Source organism: Prunus mume, linkage group LG5 (assembly GCF_029339155.1).
Source record: "Prunus mume cultivar Tortuosa linkage group LG5, ASM2933915v1, whole genome shotgun sequence".
Taxonomy (NCBI): domain Eukaryota; kingdom Viridiplantae; phylum Streptophyta; class Magnoliopsida; order Rosales; family Rosaceae; genus Prunus; species Prunus mume.
Genome location: NC_142702.1, coordinates 5,756,558 through 5,771,705, shown reverse-complemented (window position 1 = coordinate 5,771,705; position 15,148 = coordinate 5,756,558). Strand labels below are relative to the sequence as shown.

The 15,148-nt window shown below is 37.7% G+C and overlaps 2 protein-coding genes across 3 annotated transcripts; one reads left to right on the top strand and one right to left on the bottom strand.

The window, feature by feature from the left end:
• Nucleotides 1–2,524: 2,524 nt before the first annotated feature.
• LOC103330852 (protein ENHANCED DISEASE RESISTANCE 2-like) lies at nt 2,525–5,622 on the bottom strand. Of its 2 annotated transcripts, XM_008233465.3 has the most exons (3): nt 5,494–5,577; nt 2,965–5,233; nt 2,595–2,800 (listed from the first exon to the last, which is right to left on the bottom strand). In XM_008233465.3, the coding sequence occupies exons 1-2, from the start codon at nt 5,521–5,523 to the stop codon at nt 2,966–2,968; spliced, it is 2,298 nt and encodes a 765-aa protein (XP_008231687.2). In that variant the 5' UTR covers nt 5,524–5,577; the 3' UTR covers nt 2,595–2,800; nt 2,965. The 2 variants fall into 2 exon arrangements, with proteins under 2 accessions (XP_008231688.2, XP_008231687.2); XM_008233466.3 differs by having other exon boundaries at nt 2,525–5,233; nt 5,547–5,622.
• Nucleotides 5,623–5,753: 131 nt separating this feature from the next.
• LOC103330851 (lon protease homolog 1, mitochondrial-like) lies at nt 5,754–14,503 on the top strand. Its single transcript, XM_008233463.3, is given in 21 exon segments — nt 5,754–6,167; nt 6,337–6,402; nt 6,625–6,816; nt 6,937–7,002; nt 7,244–7,285; nt 7,384–7,506; nt 7,764–7,862; nt 8,018–8,083; nt 8,180–8,266; nt 8,430–8,469; nt 8,728–8,882; nt 8,884–8,900; nt 10,020–10,144; nt 10,344–10,474; nt 10,568–10,672; nt 10,829–10,942; nt 11,464–11,631; nt 11,733–11,834; nt 12,033–12,350; nt 12,810–13,343; nt 14,008–14,503. Coding segments are annotated over 21 exon segments (3,033 nt in total). The 5' UTR covers nt 5,754–5,870; the 3' UTR covers nt 14,194–14,503.
• The last annotated feature ends 645 nt before the right edge of the window (nt 14,504–15,148 follow it).

Below are 15,148 nucleotides of genomic sequence, written 5' to 3'. Positions count from 1 at the left end.
TAAAACTATATTTATCTCTTTTATTTTTTATTTTTTCTATTTTTTAAGTCGACATCGTCCCTTTCTTTTACTTTTTTCTCCTTTTCTCTCCGTTCTATTTTCTTCTTCCTTCCCATCCAATGCCTGATTTCTCTCTCTCCCCCCCCCCCTCCCCTGACAGTTTGCTGAGTGAGTGGTGGTATTGATGGTAGGGTCGATTGGGTTGTGGTGCAATTAGCAGGTGGCCAGTCTGTTGTGGTGATTGTGGTTTGATTGACATGTAGTGGCTATTGGGTGGTGGCTGTTGGGTCGAGTAAAGGGGAGAGAAGAGAATGGTGAGCAAGGGGGAAGATTTTTATTTTTTGGTCTGATGGGGAGAGAAGATTGAGTGAGAGATTGACAACAGTGAGCAACGACAATTGTTCTTTTTCAAACTCCCCTGTTTTGAGCGTTTCTCGTGAGAATGAAAACATCTTTTGTTTGTTTTCTACAAGTACTCAATGTTTTCTTCTTGTGGCCAGCGGAATAGGTTCTTGCCGTGTTTTTGTTCTATGAAAATGAAAACAACCCCTTAAAACTTAACCGAACGAGCCCTTAAGTTTTGTATACATAATTTCATTTGTCATTGTAGTAGATTATTATCAATTTTTTAAAACAAAAATATTTGCAGAACAAGCCATGGTAAATATTGTAAAATATGTCAATATGGAGTTAGCTCAACCCCATAAAATTGGGCAGCCTAGACCTAGTTTGAGTTAACCCGAATTCAAAATGAATTTGATTGGATTAACATTTTTTTCCGATGAAACCCGAACTCAAACTTGAGCCCAAATTATAAAAGATGAGTTATGATTGGGTTAACCATCTTGTTTTCTGTTATTAAATAGAAATTAAAATCGAAAAGGTGTGACTATCCAAGTTTGAAACAATGCATCTTTTAAGTGAAGAGATGCATTACTTGCCTCTTCAGATTAAGTCACATACTTTGGGAAATGGCTCTTCATCATCTATAAATAGAGAAGTCCACTACATTAGTTTAGATTCAATCAATTTATGGATATCTAGTTTTCTAAAGCATTTTATACATTAGTTTCTTAGAATTTTAAGAGTGATTTAAGAGAGAGTTCAAACACACGTTCGTTATTCTTGTGGTTTAGAGTGCTACTACCATAAGGAGGCTGTTGTATCATGGGAGACATTTGCCATTGGAACCTTGAAGCATGAGTGAGAAGCAATTTCTTCTTAAGGAGATAGAACGAAGTTCTAGACTAGACTGTGTTTTGGTTTTTCTAAACTTTTCTTTCAATTTCATTTTGATGATTTTATGCATTAAATTGTGTATTTAATAGGATGACTAAATTTTGATTTTCTATAAATCCTAAATCCCACACGCTACAATTCCAAAATCTCCATGAAAGTCCTTCCAAATTTTTTTGCACTTTGTCCAAACCCAAACTAAGCAAGGAGCTTGTAGTTTAAGTGGTTAAGAGTATTCACTCTGCACTCTAGGCTCTAGGTTTGATTCCTCCCGTTAATATCACTTGTATACAAAATAAAAAGAGTGCTACTAAACGAACTCAAAAATTAACTGAGTACACCATACTACCAAACTATTTATTGAATTACTAATTTACTCTAATATAAAATGACCAAAAATGATATATTGAATTGTGAAACACATATAATAAGTACACCCTACTCATCATATTCAACTCTAATCAAATGTAGAGAAGTTTTCGTATTGCTTGGTGCCCACGAACAACGCAGCTAGCACTGATGGAAACGCAATGAGGTGTCGTTGAATGTTCGAAGGTTCAAGGAGGTGGGTTGTAATATCAACACTCATTTCAAGGCCACAAAATGAACAAAACCCGCTAAGGTTGACTTCCGATTCCTATGCTTTGAGATTCTTGTAGTTTTAAGTTTTATTAGTTATAATATCTTCAATAATAGTAATAATCTGATTAATCTGTTTACTCATGGGATGATGAAACAGTCATCTAAGATTTCAATATGTAAAGACAAATATTCTTTGGGAGTTTTGACCACAAAGCTTTACAAACAATCAATGAATGATTTCTTGCTCTGTAAAAGAAGTGCGAAACACTTTCATTTTACCCGGAAAAAAGAAAAGGAACTCATAAAACTTTCATAAGATGATAGAACATATTTGGAGGGCAACAACTTCAATCCAAAAAATAAGAAATAAATAAAGAAAATCACAAGGATTTATAAGAATCAAGCTTTAAATTGAAGGAGCTAGCAAATCTACTCCACACCAGCTTACAAAATTAAAGATTTTGATACAAACCTAAAATATAAAAAGAGGGCACGAATTCATGTTAAAAGAAAAACCTGGTTTAAGATTGGCATTAGGGTGTTGTGCGATAGAGTTTGTATTAGAGTGTTCCAGGAGTATTTTTGGTAGTTAGATAGGGTGTGCTTGGTTAATTTTATATTTTGATTACAATATTTGAGTGTACTTAAATTATAGAGTGTCCTCAGTTAATTTTAGGGTTTATTTAGCAGCTAATGGTGCTCAAACTTTAACAGGGTTTAAATGGCCCAAGATATTATATATTGTAGTGCAAAGTGTGAAATTCCGAACATGGGAATTTTAATATGTTCTGTAACACATAGTATTAGCCACTGAGTGGCAAAGTATCTTCTACATCATTTACAAAATCATTCCGTATTTAACTACATACTGACACTGTAAATAATGTACACAACCCTGTGATGTAGCCTTCATCAATCTTTCCAACCAATAGATGATCATATGCAGAATGCCTATGCTGTCCATACGTCTACATTAACACACCTGAATTTGAAAATTGTACAGTACATTTTATAAACATATAACAGAAAATGTATGAGAGTCTACAATTTATTATTCTACAGTATGCTGTAAATTGGACGAAAAATATTGTTGCAGTAATAACTCTGACAAATGTGGATAACGTGATTGAAGAATGCCAATCCAACCTCAAACCTCCAAATGAACAGCAGACTCAAGCTTCACACGGTTGAGTCGAACAGTCCCAAGAATATACTCAGGCAGCTCTTCTTCCTCCTTTGCCTCTATCAAAATTGCAAGGTCAACCACTATGTTCGTGACATATCCAAGGACAAGTCCGATGATGCTCCTCGCCACGGATGACGATCCAATATCCACATCAATTTCTAGAAAATTATCTTGTCTGAGATATTTGCAGGATACAGCTTTCCCCAGTAGGCAGGCTTTTGTTCCAACAGCACGCTTGACCATCCAATATCCTTCAGCAATACTTGGAATTAATTTTAATCTTGCATCGCGAAACATGTCACTCCCATCCACAAACTTAGCAAACAAAGAATTTGGATTGGGAGGTCTGTCAGCAGCATAGTAAAGTACCAAACTATAGTTTGGTTTTGCTGGAACCTGGAGATTAAAGATTAGCACAAAAGGAAGCTTCTTTCCAGCTTCTGACTGAACAAGGCACCTGGGATGCAGTGCAAACCTATCTATGCTTTTATCAACTTTGAACCAATCTACTGCTATGAGCTTGAGAAGTGGATCTCCTCCCTTTACCTTCGAATTGTCCTCTAGGTAGGTCTTTCCTCTGATCATAAATCCCACACCACTTGGAGATGTCCAACAGTTTGTGTCGGCCTCATCCTTCCCTTGGCAGAAGGAACCATGGAACTGCTTTGTGTCAATTGTGATAGGAGCTGCTTTGGGATCCAGTTCTTTATTAGCATTTGCAATTGAAGCTCGCTTCAGAGCTAAGCTCGAGATGGCCCATGCAACATTCTTCAGTTTCACTTTTGCATCCTTCTGGTCAAGCTCATCACTCTCACTTTCTTCATCAGAAGATGAAGAGCCCGCTGAAATTGCATCATAAAACTCATCCTGCACTGCCTCAGCCTCATATTCAGCATTGGAAACGTGACCGTCAGGTACTTTCGATTTGATAACGGAAGCAGCGGATTTGAATTTGAGTGCAGGATTTGCTCCAATATAATCCTTCAGACCTGCCACTTGGCACAACAATGCATAAGGTACACTCTTTTCAAAGTTTGAGAAGTGATTTTTCTTCCATCCCCAGCAGCCCTTAGAAGGTATCTCCACCATTTGTGTGACAAGACATCGTGGAGTATTTGAACCCATGGATGCGTTCAAATTTCTAATCTCCCAACTAGATGGATTTATTTTTGTACGATGATATCCAGACCTCTTAGGCTTCTTCTTATGAATTGCTGGGAATTGCAAGATTGTATATGTTCCATCTTGTCCTCGGAACCATTGCCTAGAAAACAGAAAATCTTTCTTGGAATGCCACCGAGAAAGATACATAGGATCAAATGTCCCATAGACAACATCAAAGTATCCATCATAAGAATCTATCAGCTCTAAGTCACCTGTCAGCGTATCCCACTCATATCTCTGATGTCGAGCAGTGTTTAAAATCACTTCAAAAGCAGTATCTGCAGTTGCTTCAATAACACCAACAGCCTTGACGATAACACCTTTACCACTCTCAGTGTTAGCAACATCTTGAAATATTCTAACACCATTAACTGTTCTCACGCATTTCCACTCATATGCCTCAACTGCATCTCCAAAGTCCGTTTGAAAGTACGCCTCTGAGCTATTTGGGCCCAAGCTTGAGGATTGGCGCAAGAGCGTCTCCGGGCCTTGCCCAATTTTTATAAGCCTTTTCAATCCATGTGCATAGTGCCTTACTCTAGGTCGATGCCCTTCAAGATCAATCTCCTCTTCCATGTTCAGTTTGCTTCTGGCACTAGCTCCTCTTGCAAGCTCATACTCAGCCTGTTGCTTGGCCTGATCAAATGCCTCCATCCATTTTTGGGCTTCTCCAGCCGTAGCACAAGCAATTTCTCCCTTTTTTGTTTCATCCAATCGATTGTAAAACCGTAGAACATAAATATCCCCACCCTTGCCTCCATGCTGGACCTTTCGGCGCCCGAGCTCCTCTACCATCAGTGTAGGCCCAACAGCACCCCGCCGGATGGGTCTGATGCCGGGGTTCTCGTGAGGATCACGCTTGTACATCTCCACATACTTGCCCCGGATGAAGAGAAACCGGAGGTGACAATACTCATGCCCTAACTTATTCAAACCCAGATGATACACCCACCCAAAATACTCAAACATCCCTCCTCCAACTCCACTTCTGGAGGAGCTGTGCTCCGACCCATCCCCCTCAGACCGTTGCTCACTCCCCACGTTATTAGAAAACACCGCATCCATCTGCAAAAAGCCAGGATGTTCTACAATAAGTAACAAATTCAACAAACTGAGCTGCGATATGCTTATTCCGAGCTATAATGATGCAAAGAGATCTAATCCAAATCCAATTCTACAATAACAATCTACCCAAATTCAAGAACATAATCGGCATTCAGAATTTAATCAATGCACACAAAGAAAACAACTTTCAAGAGAAACATAACGGTACATGAAGATCAAAGTTCCATTCCCATTTTCTTTAAAGAAATAAACAAACTTACTTCAATTTTCCGAGAAACCAAACAGAGCATAATAGAACGAAATGTTAGCGTACCTGATCTCTTCTCTTGTCTGGTCGTCTTGGAGTTGATTGACAGACTGTATTTACTGTAAGTCCACTGGAGTCTGGACAACTGGAGCCACACGTTTGCCGACAGCGCCCTTTTATACTTACGTTTGGTTCGTCAAGTAATTACCTCCAAACAGTAGGGTTGATTCCGTCAATTTAAAAAAAATTAACTTTTCCTTCTTTCTTCTTTGTTCGTCTGAAAGCAAAACAAGGGTTTATGAGGGGCTTTGAGACACAAAAATGGCGGTTTCGTTAAATTGAAGTTCCGATTTTTAACGACAGTCTCAATCCATTTGCTGCCTTAAGCAAATGCTGAAGCTTCTCTCGTCTTCCTCGTCGTCATGCCTTCATGGCCGGCTCCACAGCCTGCGCCCCGGGCCCACCGAGCTGGCCTCGCCGGTTCTCCGTGTTCTCGGCTCGCTCACTGGGTTGACTCGGCCGAGCCCTAACTCGGCTCGCCGAGCCTTTTTTTGCTCGGACGGCGGCGACGGGTCTGATCAGGTGGTGGAAATTGAGTTCAAGGGGGCCGGGGCCGAGGCCGAAGCAGAGTCCAAGTCTTCGTCAGCCATTGTGTCCACCAATCCTAGACCCGAAGATTATCTTACGGTTGGTTGGCTTTGGAATCTGGTTTTGCTAAGTGGTCTGTTCGGATTCCGAGAAAACATAAGAAAATGTCTTGGCTTTTTGTTAATTCTCCATGTATAAATTGCGTGAGGGTTTCTTCCATAGCCATCGTGCTAACATGTTTGTTTGTTGGTATTGTTATATGTGGCAGGTTTTAGCTTTGCCATTGCCGCATAGACCACTCTTTCCTGGGTTCTACATGCCAATTTATGTGAAGGTACATGAGATTCTCGAGTAAAGTGAAAATCAGATTGTTCTTTTGGTTATCTCATTGTTGGGTCAACTTTTTACCTACTGTTACTTCAAGGTTTATGCAATTTTAAATTACTTAAGCATATCAATAACCACCTTTGACCATGCACTCGTAGAAATAACTCTGAGGTAATATGAAGGGGATTGAAACTAAATAATGTAAAATAGTGAATTGCTTTTCATGTAGGATCCTAAATTGTTAGCAGCTTTACAAGAAAGTCGAAAGCGACAAGCTCCTTATGCAGGTGCATTTCTTCTCAAGGATGAACCGGGGACTGATCCTAGTTTGGTGTCAGGTTCTGAAACAGATAAAAACATACATGACTTGAAAGGAAAAGAGTTGTTCAATCGTCTGCATGAAGTTGGCACGCTTGCCCAGGTATCTAACTTTGCTTTCATGTTTCATGCATCTTTAGTTTTGTGGTTTAACTTGATATGCATCTGTTAGAATTTCCTTTCAATTTTTTATGTTGTAGTTACTTGTATCTTCGTGTATCAGATTTCAAGCATCCAAGGAGACCAAGTAGTCCTTATTGGTCATAGAAGACTTCGAATTACAGAGATGGTGCGTGGAAATAATCAGTAATCTTGAAAATCCATCTTAAGGCACCATTTTCCATGACCTTCCTCATATTCATTTACAGATTTTTTCCTGAACTGATTAAAACGGTTGGCTCTTGTGGACATTTTAGAATTGAATGCCTCAAGATTTATGTACACTCAATTACATGTATATTAATACAAATTAGTATAAACTTTTTGGGATAAAGATTGTTAAACTGAGAAAAGTTATGGTTCCTCTACAGGTTGATGAGGATCCCCTGACTGTAAAAGTTGACCATCTGAAGGCATGTTTATTTTATCTTATCCCATATAAAATATTAATTTTCGAAGGTTCCACATATATTTTTCTTTCTTATTTTTGGGCCATATACTTATATTGCAGGATAAACCATATAACAAAGATGATGATGTCATAAAGGCAACATCATTTGAGGTTATATCAACCTTAAGAGATGTCCTCAAGACTAGTTCCCTTTGGAGAGATCATGTTCAAACATACACTCAGGTTTGTTCTGTTTGTGTGCTTATTTGCTTCATCACCAATCTCTTTCCTTGCAACTTCTGTGAAACTTTCTGTCCATTCTAATTGGTTTTCCCTATTTTTAAATGAGTTGATGAAGTTATAGTATGTGATGCATAGCTTTATGATAACAGTTGGCCTAGTGAGAAAAAAAGTGTTTTACATACATCTCTGTGTATTGAAATCACTTGGATATATAATTTTGTTCATGATAAATTTTTCATTTTATTCCATTTTTGCAGCATATAGGTGATTTTAATTTTCCAAGGTTAGCAGATTTTGGAGCTGCAATATCTGGTGCAAACAAATTGCAATGCCAGAAAGTGCTTGAAGAGTTAGATGTGAGTATCACTCTATCTTGATTACAGTAGAGTGGCTTATAATTAGAGAGCTCAATTGTTATGTTGCTTATTTTTAAAAATAGAACTTTGTCAAGCCTTTATATTCAAGTTTCTTATGTCGAAAAATGTTTTTTAACTCTTCCATTATTCCTCAGGTGTATAAACGTTTAGAGCTCACTCTGGAATTAGTAAAGAAAGAGATAGAAATCAGCAAGATTCAGGTATGAAATGCCAATATGCCATTGTTTTTGTACTTGGCATGTGTTCTCCATTACAATTTAATTGTCTTTTGAACTTTCCTTATGGATCATACTTAGGAGTCTATTGCAAAAGCAATTGAAGAGAAGATAAGTGGTGAACAGCGTCGATACTTGTTGAATGAACAGCTTAAAGCCATAAAGAAGGTATTCGCCTCCACCGTCGAGAGACATTATTGTATATCATGAATTACTGCTTCTTCACTGACAGTAGTTTATTAAATAATCTTCGCTTTGTGGTGGCTTTGTATCAGTTTCTTTATTTCAACCCTGGGCCTTTATGGAATTTATTTCGCTTGATATAATGCAGGAACTGGGATTAGAGACAGATGACAAAACGGCACTTTCTGGTTAGTTTTTATTTGTTTTGTGTGTGTGAGTGTGTGTGTGTGTCTATGTACACTTGTATGTATGTATGCAAAGTGTCTAAATTTTGTAAGTAGCTTGGTTGCAATCTGCGTCCATCATGGTTGTATGTTCTTGGTGTTTTCTGTCCATTAGTTCTAAGTATGACTTAAGCATTTATGTGGCAAACATTAATTATTCTGAATATTGATTGTTCATGTACATAAAGGTAATTGTTGCATCACTTTTCTGATCTTCTGCAGAAAAGTTTAGGGAGAGGCTTGAACCAAACAGGGAAAACTGCCCACCTCATGTTTTGCAAGTTATAGAAGAAGAACTTACAAAACTGCAGCTGTTGGAGGCCAGTTCAAGTGAATTTAATGTGACACGCAATTACCTAGATTGGTTGACTTCAATTCCCTTGGGGAAACTACAGGTCTTTGCAATACTTCAAATCTTATTTTGGGGCAATCTTTGAGATTCAAATATATTGAACTCCTATCTGTGACTGAGTTGCTGAAAGATTTTAATAATTTGTTGAGGCTATACTATAAGTATTGTTTGGCTAGAATAGATGACCATTTATTAATACTGTTGCCACACGTGATTTTTATTTTTATTTTTCATAATGCTTTAGGATTTCATCTTGTCAATGTGCCCTTAGTTTTATATATTTTAGGGTAGGATAATATGGGTAGTAAGAAACTGATGTGGTGCAAACGATTTTGGAGGACCATGGTACTAGCATGACTATGAATTCCAGGGTCAAAGAGGAATGTGTAACAAGCAATGTTTCAAAAGGAGAGGCGTTGAGGCTTTTGAAAATGTGTATATATATATATATATTAACTACTAATTGTAATGTAAGCATAATATCAATCACAGCACAGAAAATATTCATGTTTTTTTTTTTGCACACAACATTCATACAATAATCAATCCTACGGGCTTATCATATTTGGTTTTGGGAGTTGACATGGATCGGTAGGACTTGGGAGGAGAAGCTACGGTTTTGCTGGAGGAAATATAGGGCTAGGACTTTATTTTGGGGCTGTAGTATGGGGTAGGTTTGGCGTTGAGATGGAAGAGGGAACAAAACACAGCGTTTGGAGGGGTTTTTTTAGTTCTTTATTTATTTTCTTCCATTTCAAGTGAAACTTGCTATTTCACTTTAAAATATCTTGGGCTACTAGGACGAAACAACGGGGTTAGCATCAAAACATTAAGGAAAATAGGGCATGAAGTTATCTCTCTCTTCCCTTTTTACACCTCGGTCGACATTGGCCTCATAACGGCACAACAGTTTCTTGTACCCCTAATGGTAAACAAAGTGTGTGTCAAAGCGATTCATAATGCCTTGCCTCAAGGCATGCCTACGCAACGTCTTTTAAAACCTTGGTAATAAGTAGATATCTAGTATATAATCTAAAATGGGGTGTACTATTTTGTTGAGTTAGTGCATTATTTTATTGAAGAAATGTGCCCCATTATTGCAATTTTACATTTCTATACAATTTTCAATATAATAATATTTCTTATCTCAATCGTAATGCAGTGATGAGAACTTTGATGTTCTTCGGGCGCAAAAAATTCTTGATGAAGATCATTATGGATTAAATGATGTAAAGGAAAGGATATTGGAATTTATTGCAGTTGGAAAACTCAGAGGAATCTCACAAGGTCATTATAGTTTTATACTTTCGTAATTGTGTGTCTTGATTCATGGGCATTGCTCACTGCATGCCATGGGTTGGCCCTGTTTTTCAGACACCGATCTTGGCTCTTATCTTACGTTTGTTTCTCTTTGGTTTTAACCAATGCCGCAGACTGCTAGTTCTCATTACACCCGAATTATTGATGTTTTGATTATATATCACAGGGAAAATCATCTGTCTCTCTGGCCCACCTGGAGTGGGCAAAACCAGCATTGGTCGTTCAATTGCACGTGCCTTGAACCGTAACTTCTTTCGGTTTTCTGTAGGAGGCTTGTCTGATGTTGCTGAAATTAAGGTATTTGGAAACCTTTTTACTCTGAAATATTGATAAACATCTGTGTATCATGCAGCTATATCTTATACAATTAACTTCGAAAATTACATACAGGGGCATCGCCGAACCTATATTGGTGCTATGCCAGGGAAGATGGTACAATGCCTTAAAAATGTGGGAACAGCCAACCCTTTAGTTCTGATTGATGAGATTGACAAGGTATATATATGGCGGGTTGGCTTTCTTCATATTGTATTTGAAACACATCCTATTTGTTGGTTTTTTTTTTATAGTCCAGAGTGAGTAGTTTTATAAAATACTTATTTACATAGATTATTGATAGTTTAATCTGAAATTTGTGTTGTTTTGTTTCAGTTGGGAAGGGGACATGCTGGTGATCCAGCAAGTGCTTTGTTAGAGCTTCTTGATCCGGAGCAAAATGCTAATTTTCTAGACCATTATCTTGATGTTCCAATCGACCTGTCAAAGGTTAACAAAATGCTAATTCTACTTTTTGCAGAGCAAAATGCTATTTTATTGTTATATGCAATAAATTTTGTTTCTTAAAAAAAATTAGGTTGCCATATCCATGCCATCTGGTGTATGTGTGTATGATTGTTAAATTGGTATAATCTTAACTTTACAATACGGAAAGGAAACGGGATGTTTTGGGTTCCCAATTCTTTTACTCTGTCTACCTAGTGCAGATAAATGTATGCATCATATCTCTAGTACTTTAAAGTTTAAACATTGTAACATGGAATTGATCATGAAGTAGTTGAAGAAATTGGTTGTATTTGGAACATTATTTTTTCGTGTGATAGATGTCTGGTTGTAGTCAACACCATAGGGCTGATGTTCTTTCCTCACACATTCAGTTTTTACATGATGCATCTGAGAAGTGTCCATGTAAGTTGTAGCATGGATGAAATGTAATAAGAATCAAGGATGGTTTATTTTGAATCCTTATTACTAAGTTGAGGAATCATACTTTGAAATTTTTATTGTAGGTTCTCTTTGTTTGTACAGCGAATGTTGTGGAGATGATACCTAATCCCCTCTTGGATAGAATGGAGGTGATTTCAATCGCTGGATATATCACTGATGAGAAAATGCACATTGCTAGGGACTATTTGGAGAAGACCACACGTGAAGCTTGTGGAATTAAACCTGAACAGGTACTGGTATCTGTCTGTGTGTGTAGGTGTGTGGACATGCACGCTTGTTTGTATGCTATATTTCAGTTAGCTTTAGTGTGTTAAAATTACTATCTTTTCAGGTTGAAGTGACCGATGCAGCTCTTCTTGCTCTCATTGAAAATTATTGCCGAGAAGCAGGTGTTAGGAACCTCCAAAAGCACATAGAGAAGATCTACCGCAAGGTTTGTAAAAATATCTAAATCTTGATCATCATCATAAACTTGAAAACATTTTTTCCACATGATTTAAAAGTTTCCCCATGGTTTTCTTAGGTCCAAGGAGCTACTTCTGAAATGCTGAACAAATTTACGACTTTGTTAAACAATGATATGGGTCCTTGAACAGTAATATGCTTTAACCTACGTTTTATGCTGTGGCAGATAGCTCTGCAACTTGTTAGACAAGGAGCATCAGATGAAGCAGCAGTTGCTGATCAAATAGAATCTCTCCCAGATAGGCCCGCTGCTGTTGAAGTTCAGCTTGTGGATACTGATGAAACCCAAGTAGAAGATGATAAGTTAGATCAAAAAGTGGTTTCTAGCAAGAACCAGACTGCAGCTGAATCATTGGAGAACAATGATCATGACCATAGTTCTGAAACCTCTGCAGAAGAAGTCACTATTCAGATGGCTCTCCCTGATGAACCTGCAGTTGTTGAAGTTCAGGTTGCAGATACTGATGAACCCGTGGATTCAAAGGTATGTAACAAACTATAAAGTCTGGGTACTGATTTACTCTGCATCAGAAATTTCTTGAATGCAGTTGGTATAATTCTCTTTTGTAAACTTACTATGCAGCTAGGTATTTATTGAGAGGTAATTAACATTCTTTATGGATCTCCAAGATGAGAGAGTTTAGAAAGATTCTTTTAGTTCATTTTACATATGTAAAATGAAGGAAAAGACTTATATGATTTTTGGCCACATTTTTTTTTGGAAAATAATATATTCCCCCCCCTCCCCCTTTTTTTTGTTGTGGTAAAGGAAACTATATAGACACCATGGATGATATGCAAGTTCCACATAATATTAAAGCTTGTTAAATTTGCCTTTTTGGTGCTCATCTTTTTCCTTGTGACATTCTTTCCCTTCAATGTTTTCATGCCATCTGTATTGATGTCTGAATTTATGTGTTCACCCACTAAAAATTTGTTGTAGCTATATTTAAAGGATGCAAAAGAAACTGAGAAAATTCAAGAGGGTGAAGCAACAAAAACAGTTGAGAAAGTTTTGGTTGACTCATCAAACTTGGCTGATTTTGTTGGCAAACCTGTGTTCCATGCTGAACGCATCTATGATCAGACTCCAGTTGGAGTTGTTATGGGTCTTGCTTGGACTGCCATGGGTGGCTCCACCTTATATATAGAAACCACTCAGATTGAGGAAGCAGAGGGGAAAGGAGCCCTTCATGTCACTGGTCAACTTGGAGATGTTATGAAAGAAAGTGCCCAAATTGCTCACACTGTTGCCAGAGCAATATTGCTCGATAAAGATCCAGATAACCACACTTTCTTTGCCAATTCCAAGCTTCATCTCCATGTTCCTGCAGGGGCCACGCCGAAGGATGGGCCTAGTGCTGGTTGCACCATGATCACATCCATGTTGTCCGTTGCTATGAAGAAGCCTATCAAGAGGGATTTAGCAATGACAGGGGAAGTAACACTAACTGGGAGGATCCTTCCAATTGGTGGGGTATGTTAATTGACTCTCTCTCTCTCTCTCTCTCTGTGTATATATATGTATGTAGGTATGTATGTATTTGTATGTATATGTATACATATAGTAACAGACTGTATTACAAAGTCTTGTCCAACAAACTAAAAATCAGAGGTGGCCAATGAAGTATTGATTTGATGGCATATGCCAGGGTATGTTCTCATGCAAGGCAGTCTAACAACGTGAAGTGCATATGTTGTTAGACTGTCATCTAGGCCACACATTCAAGCAAAATTGACGTAAATGCTCTGGAAACCTAAGCATCTTATGTAGCCAGTGTCTGGCAAGAGGATGTTTCCATGTATTGCTAGTATAAGTGTTATATATATCTTATGACTTAAATTACGCGATTTACTTTTATTTTCTATATTTAGGAAACTTCAGTACATCTGATGTTATGCTTCAGGGTGTACTTTTGGTTTCCTTACAATGAATTTTCAAGCTCCATGTTTGCGTATTTTTGGTGTTTGTGATTTTGACTTCATGAAAGCTTTGTAAAAATGATTTCCAATTGACACGCATGGTCCTGTAGGTTTCGATTGATGCCTGGTTTCTATTTCTATATCTCGTTATCTTTGTGTTTGAGTACATCGTGTTGCATCTCAAACTTATAAAAATTACATTTTTGTCAACAATATAGGTTAAGGAGAAAACAATAGCAGCAAGGAGGAGCGATGTGAAGACCATCATATTCCCTTTAGCTAACAAAAGGGATTTCGATGAGCTTGCCCCCAATGTAAAAGAAGGTCTTGACGTTCATTTTGTAGATGACTACAATCAGATATTTGATTTGGCTTTCAGTGATGGTCAAAATGAGAAAAAATGAGCCATTCTTCCTCACTAATTCTCAATAGAACTTCAATTTTCTGCAAAAGCGGGTGAGAGTTTGCTGTGACGCCCAAATCAAGACCATGTCCGTTTTCGACAGGACGGTCCTAGGTAAAATTAGAAGAATTGTGATAGTTCAGTTGGTGGGGGAACGATGTACATTTTCTTTATTTATTCACTTATATTTTCCCATTATTCTTGTAAAATTGAAGCACCCATTGGCCCCATTTTGTAACCCGCAGACCGTTATTTTTTCACAGATTGGTGGTCTGAGCCTGATAGAAATGAGATAATACGAGTTTCTGAAATTAATCTGTTTATTTAATAGATCTGGAATTAAGCCTTTCATTCCCCTCTAGGGGCTAGCTGGATATGAATGATTCAGGCTTGTGGTTGCCATGTATGTGTGGTTTACCATCTTAGGTGTTGGTTGCCATGTCTCTGTGTTTACCATGGAGAAATGGGAACGGAAGGGAAATGGAAATAAAAATGAGAATGGGAAAGATACATATGTGAGATTTGGGTCATCGGACCAAAAAGAAAAAAGAAATTTTTTTTTTTTGGATTTGGGTCGTAGTTTTTGTGGGCACATAAGCTAACCCCAGACTACGTTTGGTAATCAAATCAATATGTACTTCAACAATTAGGCATGCGATGCATTGATTATAGATTGAATCATGTGCATGGAAAATGAGTGAATTTATTTGTCATTCTTCTCTCATGACCATTTGGCATGAAAATATTCGTTTTCAATGGCAAATCGCAAAGTATGGGTGTGGTTCGTTATAATTGAGAATGAGTTCTCTTGACAGGTCAAGAGAGAAATGTGAGAATTTGATAAGTTCGGAGGGAGAAAAAAGATGTCATGTGTTTAATGGCTATTTGAGGTGGGATATTGGAGAAAACCAAATTGAATAGCAAGTGATTAACACGTTTGTTTTTTACTAGGTGCA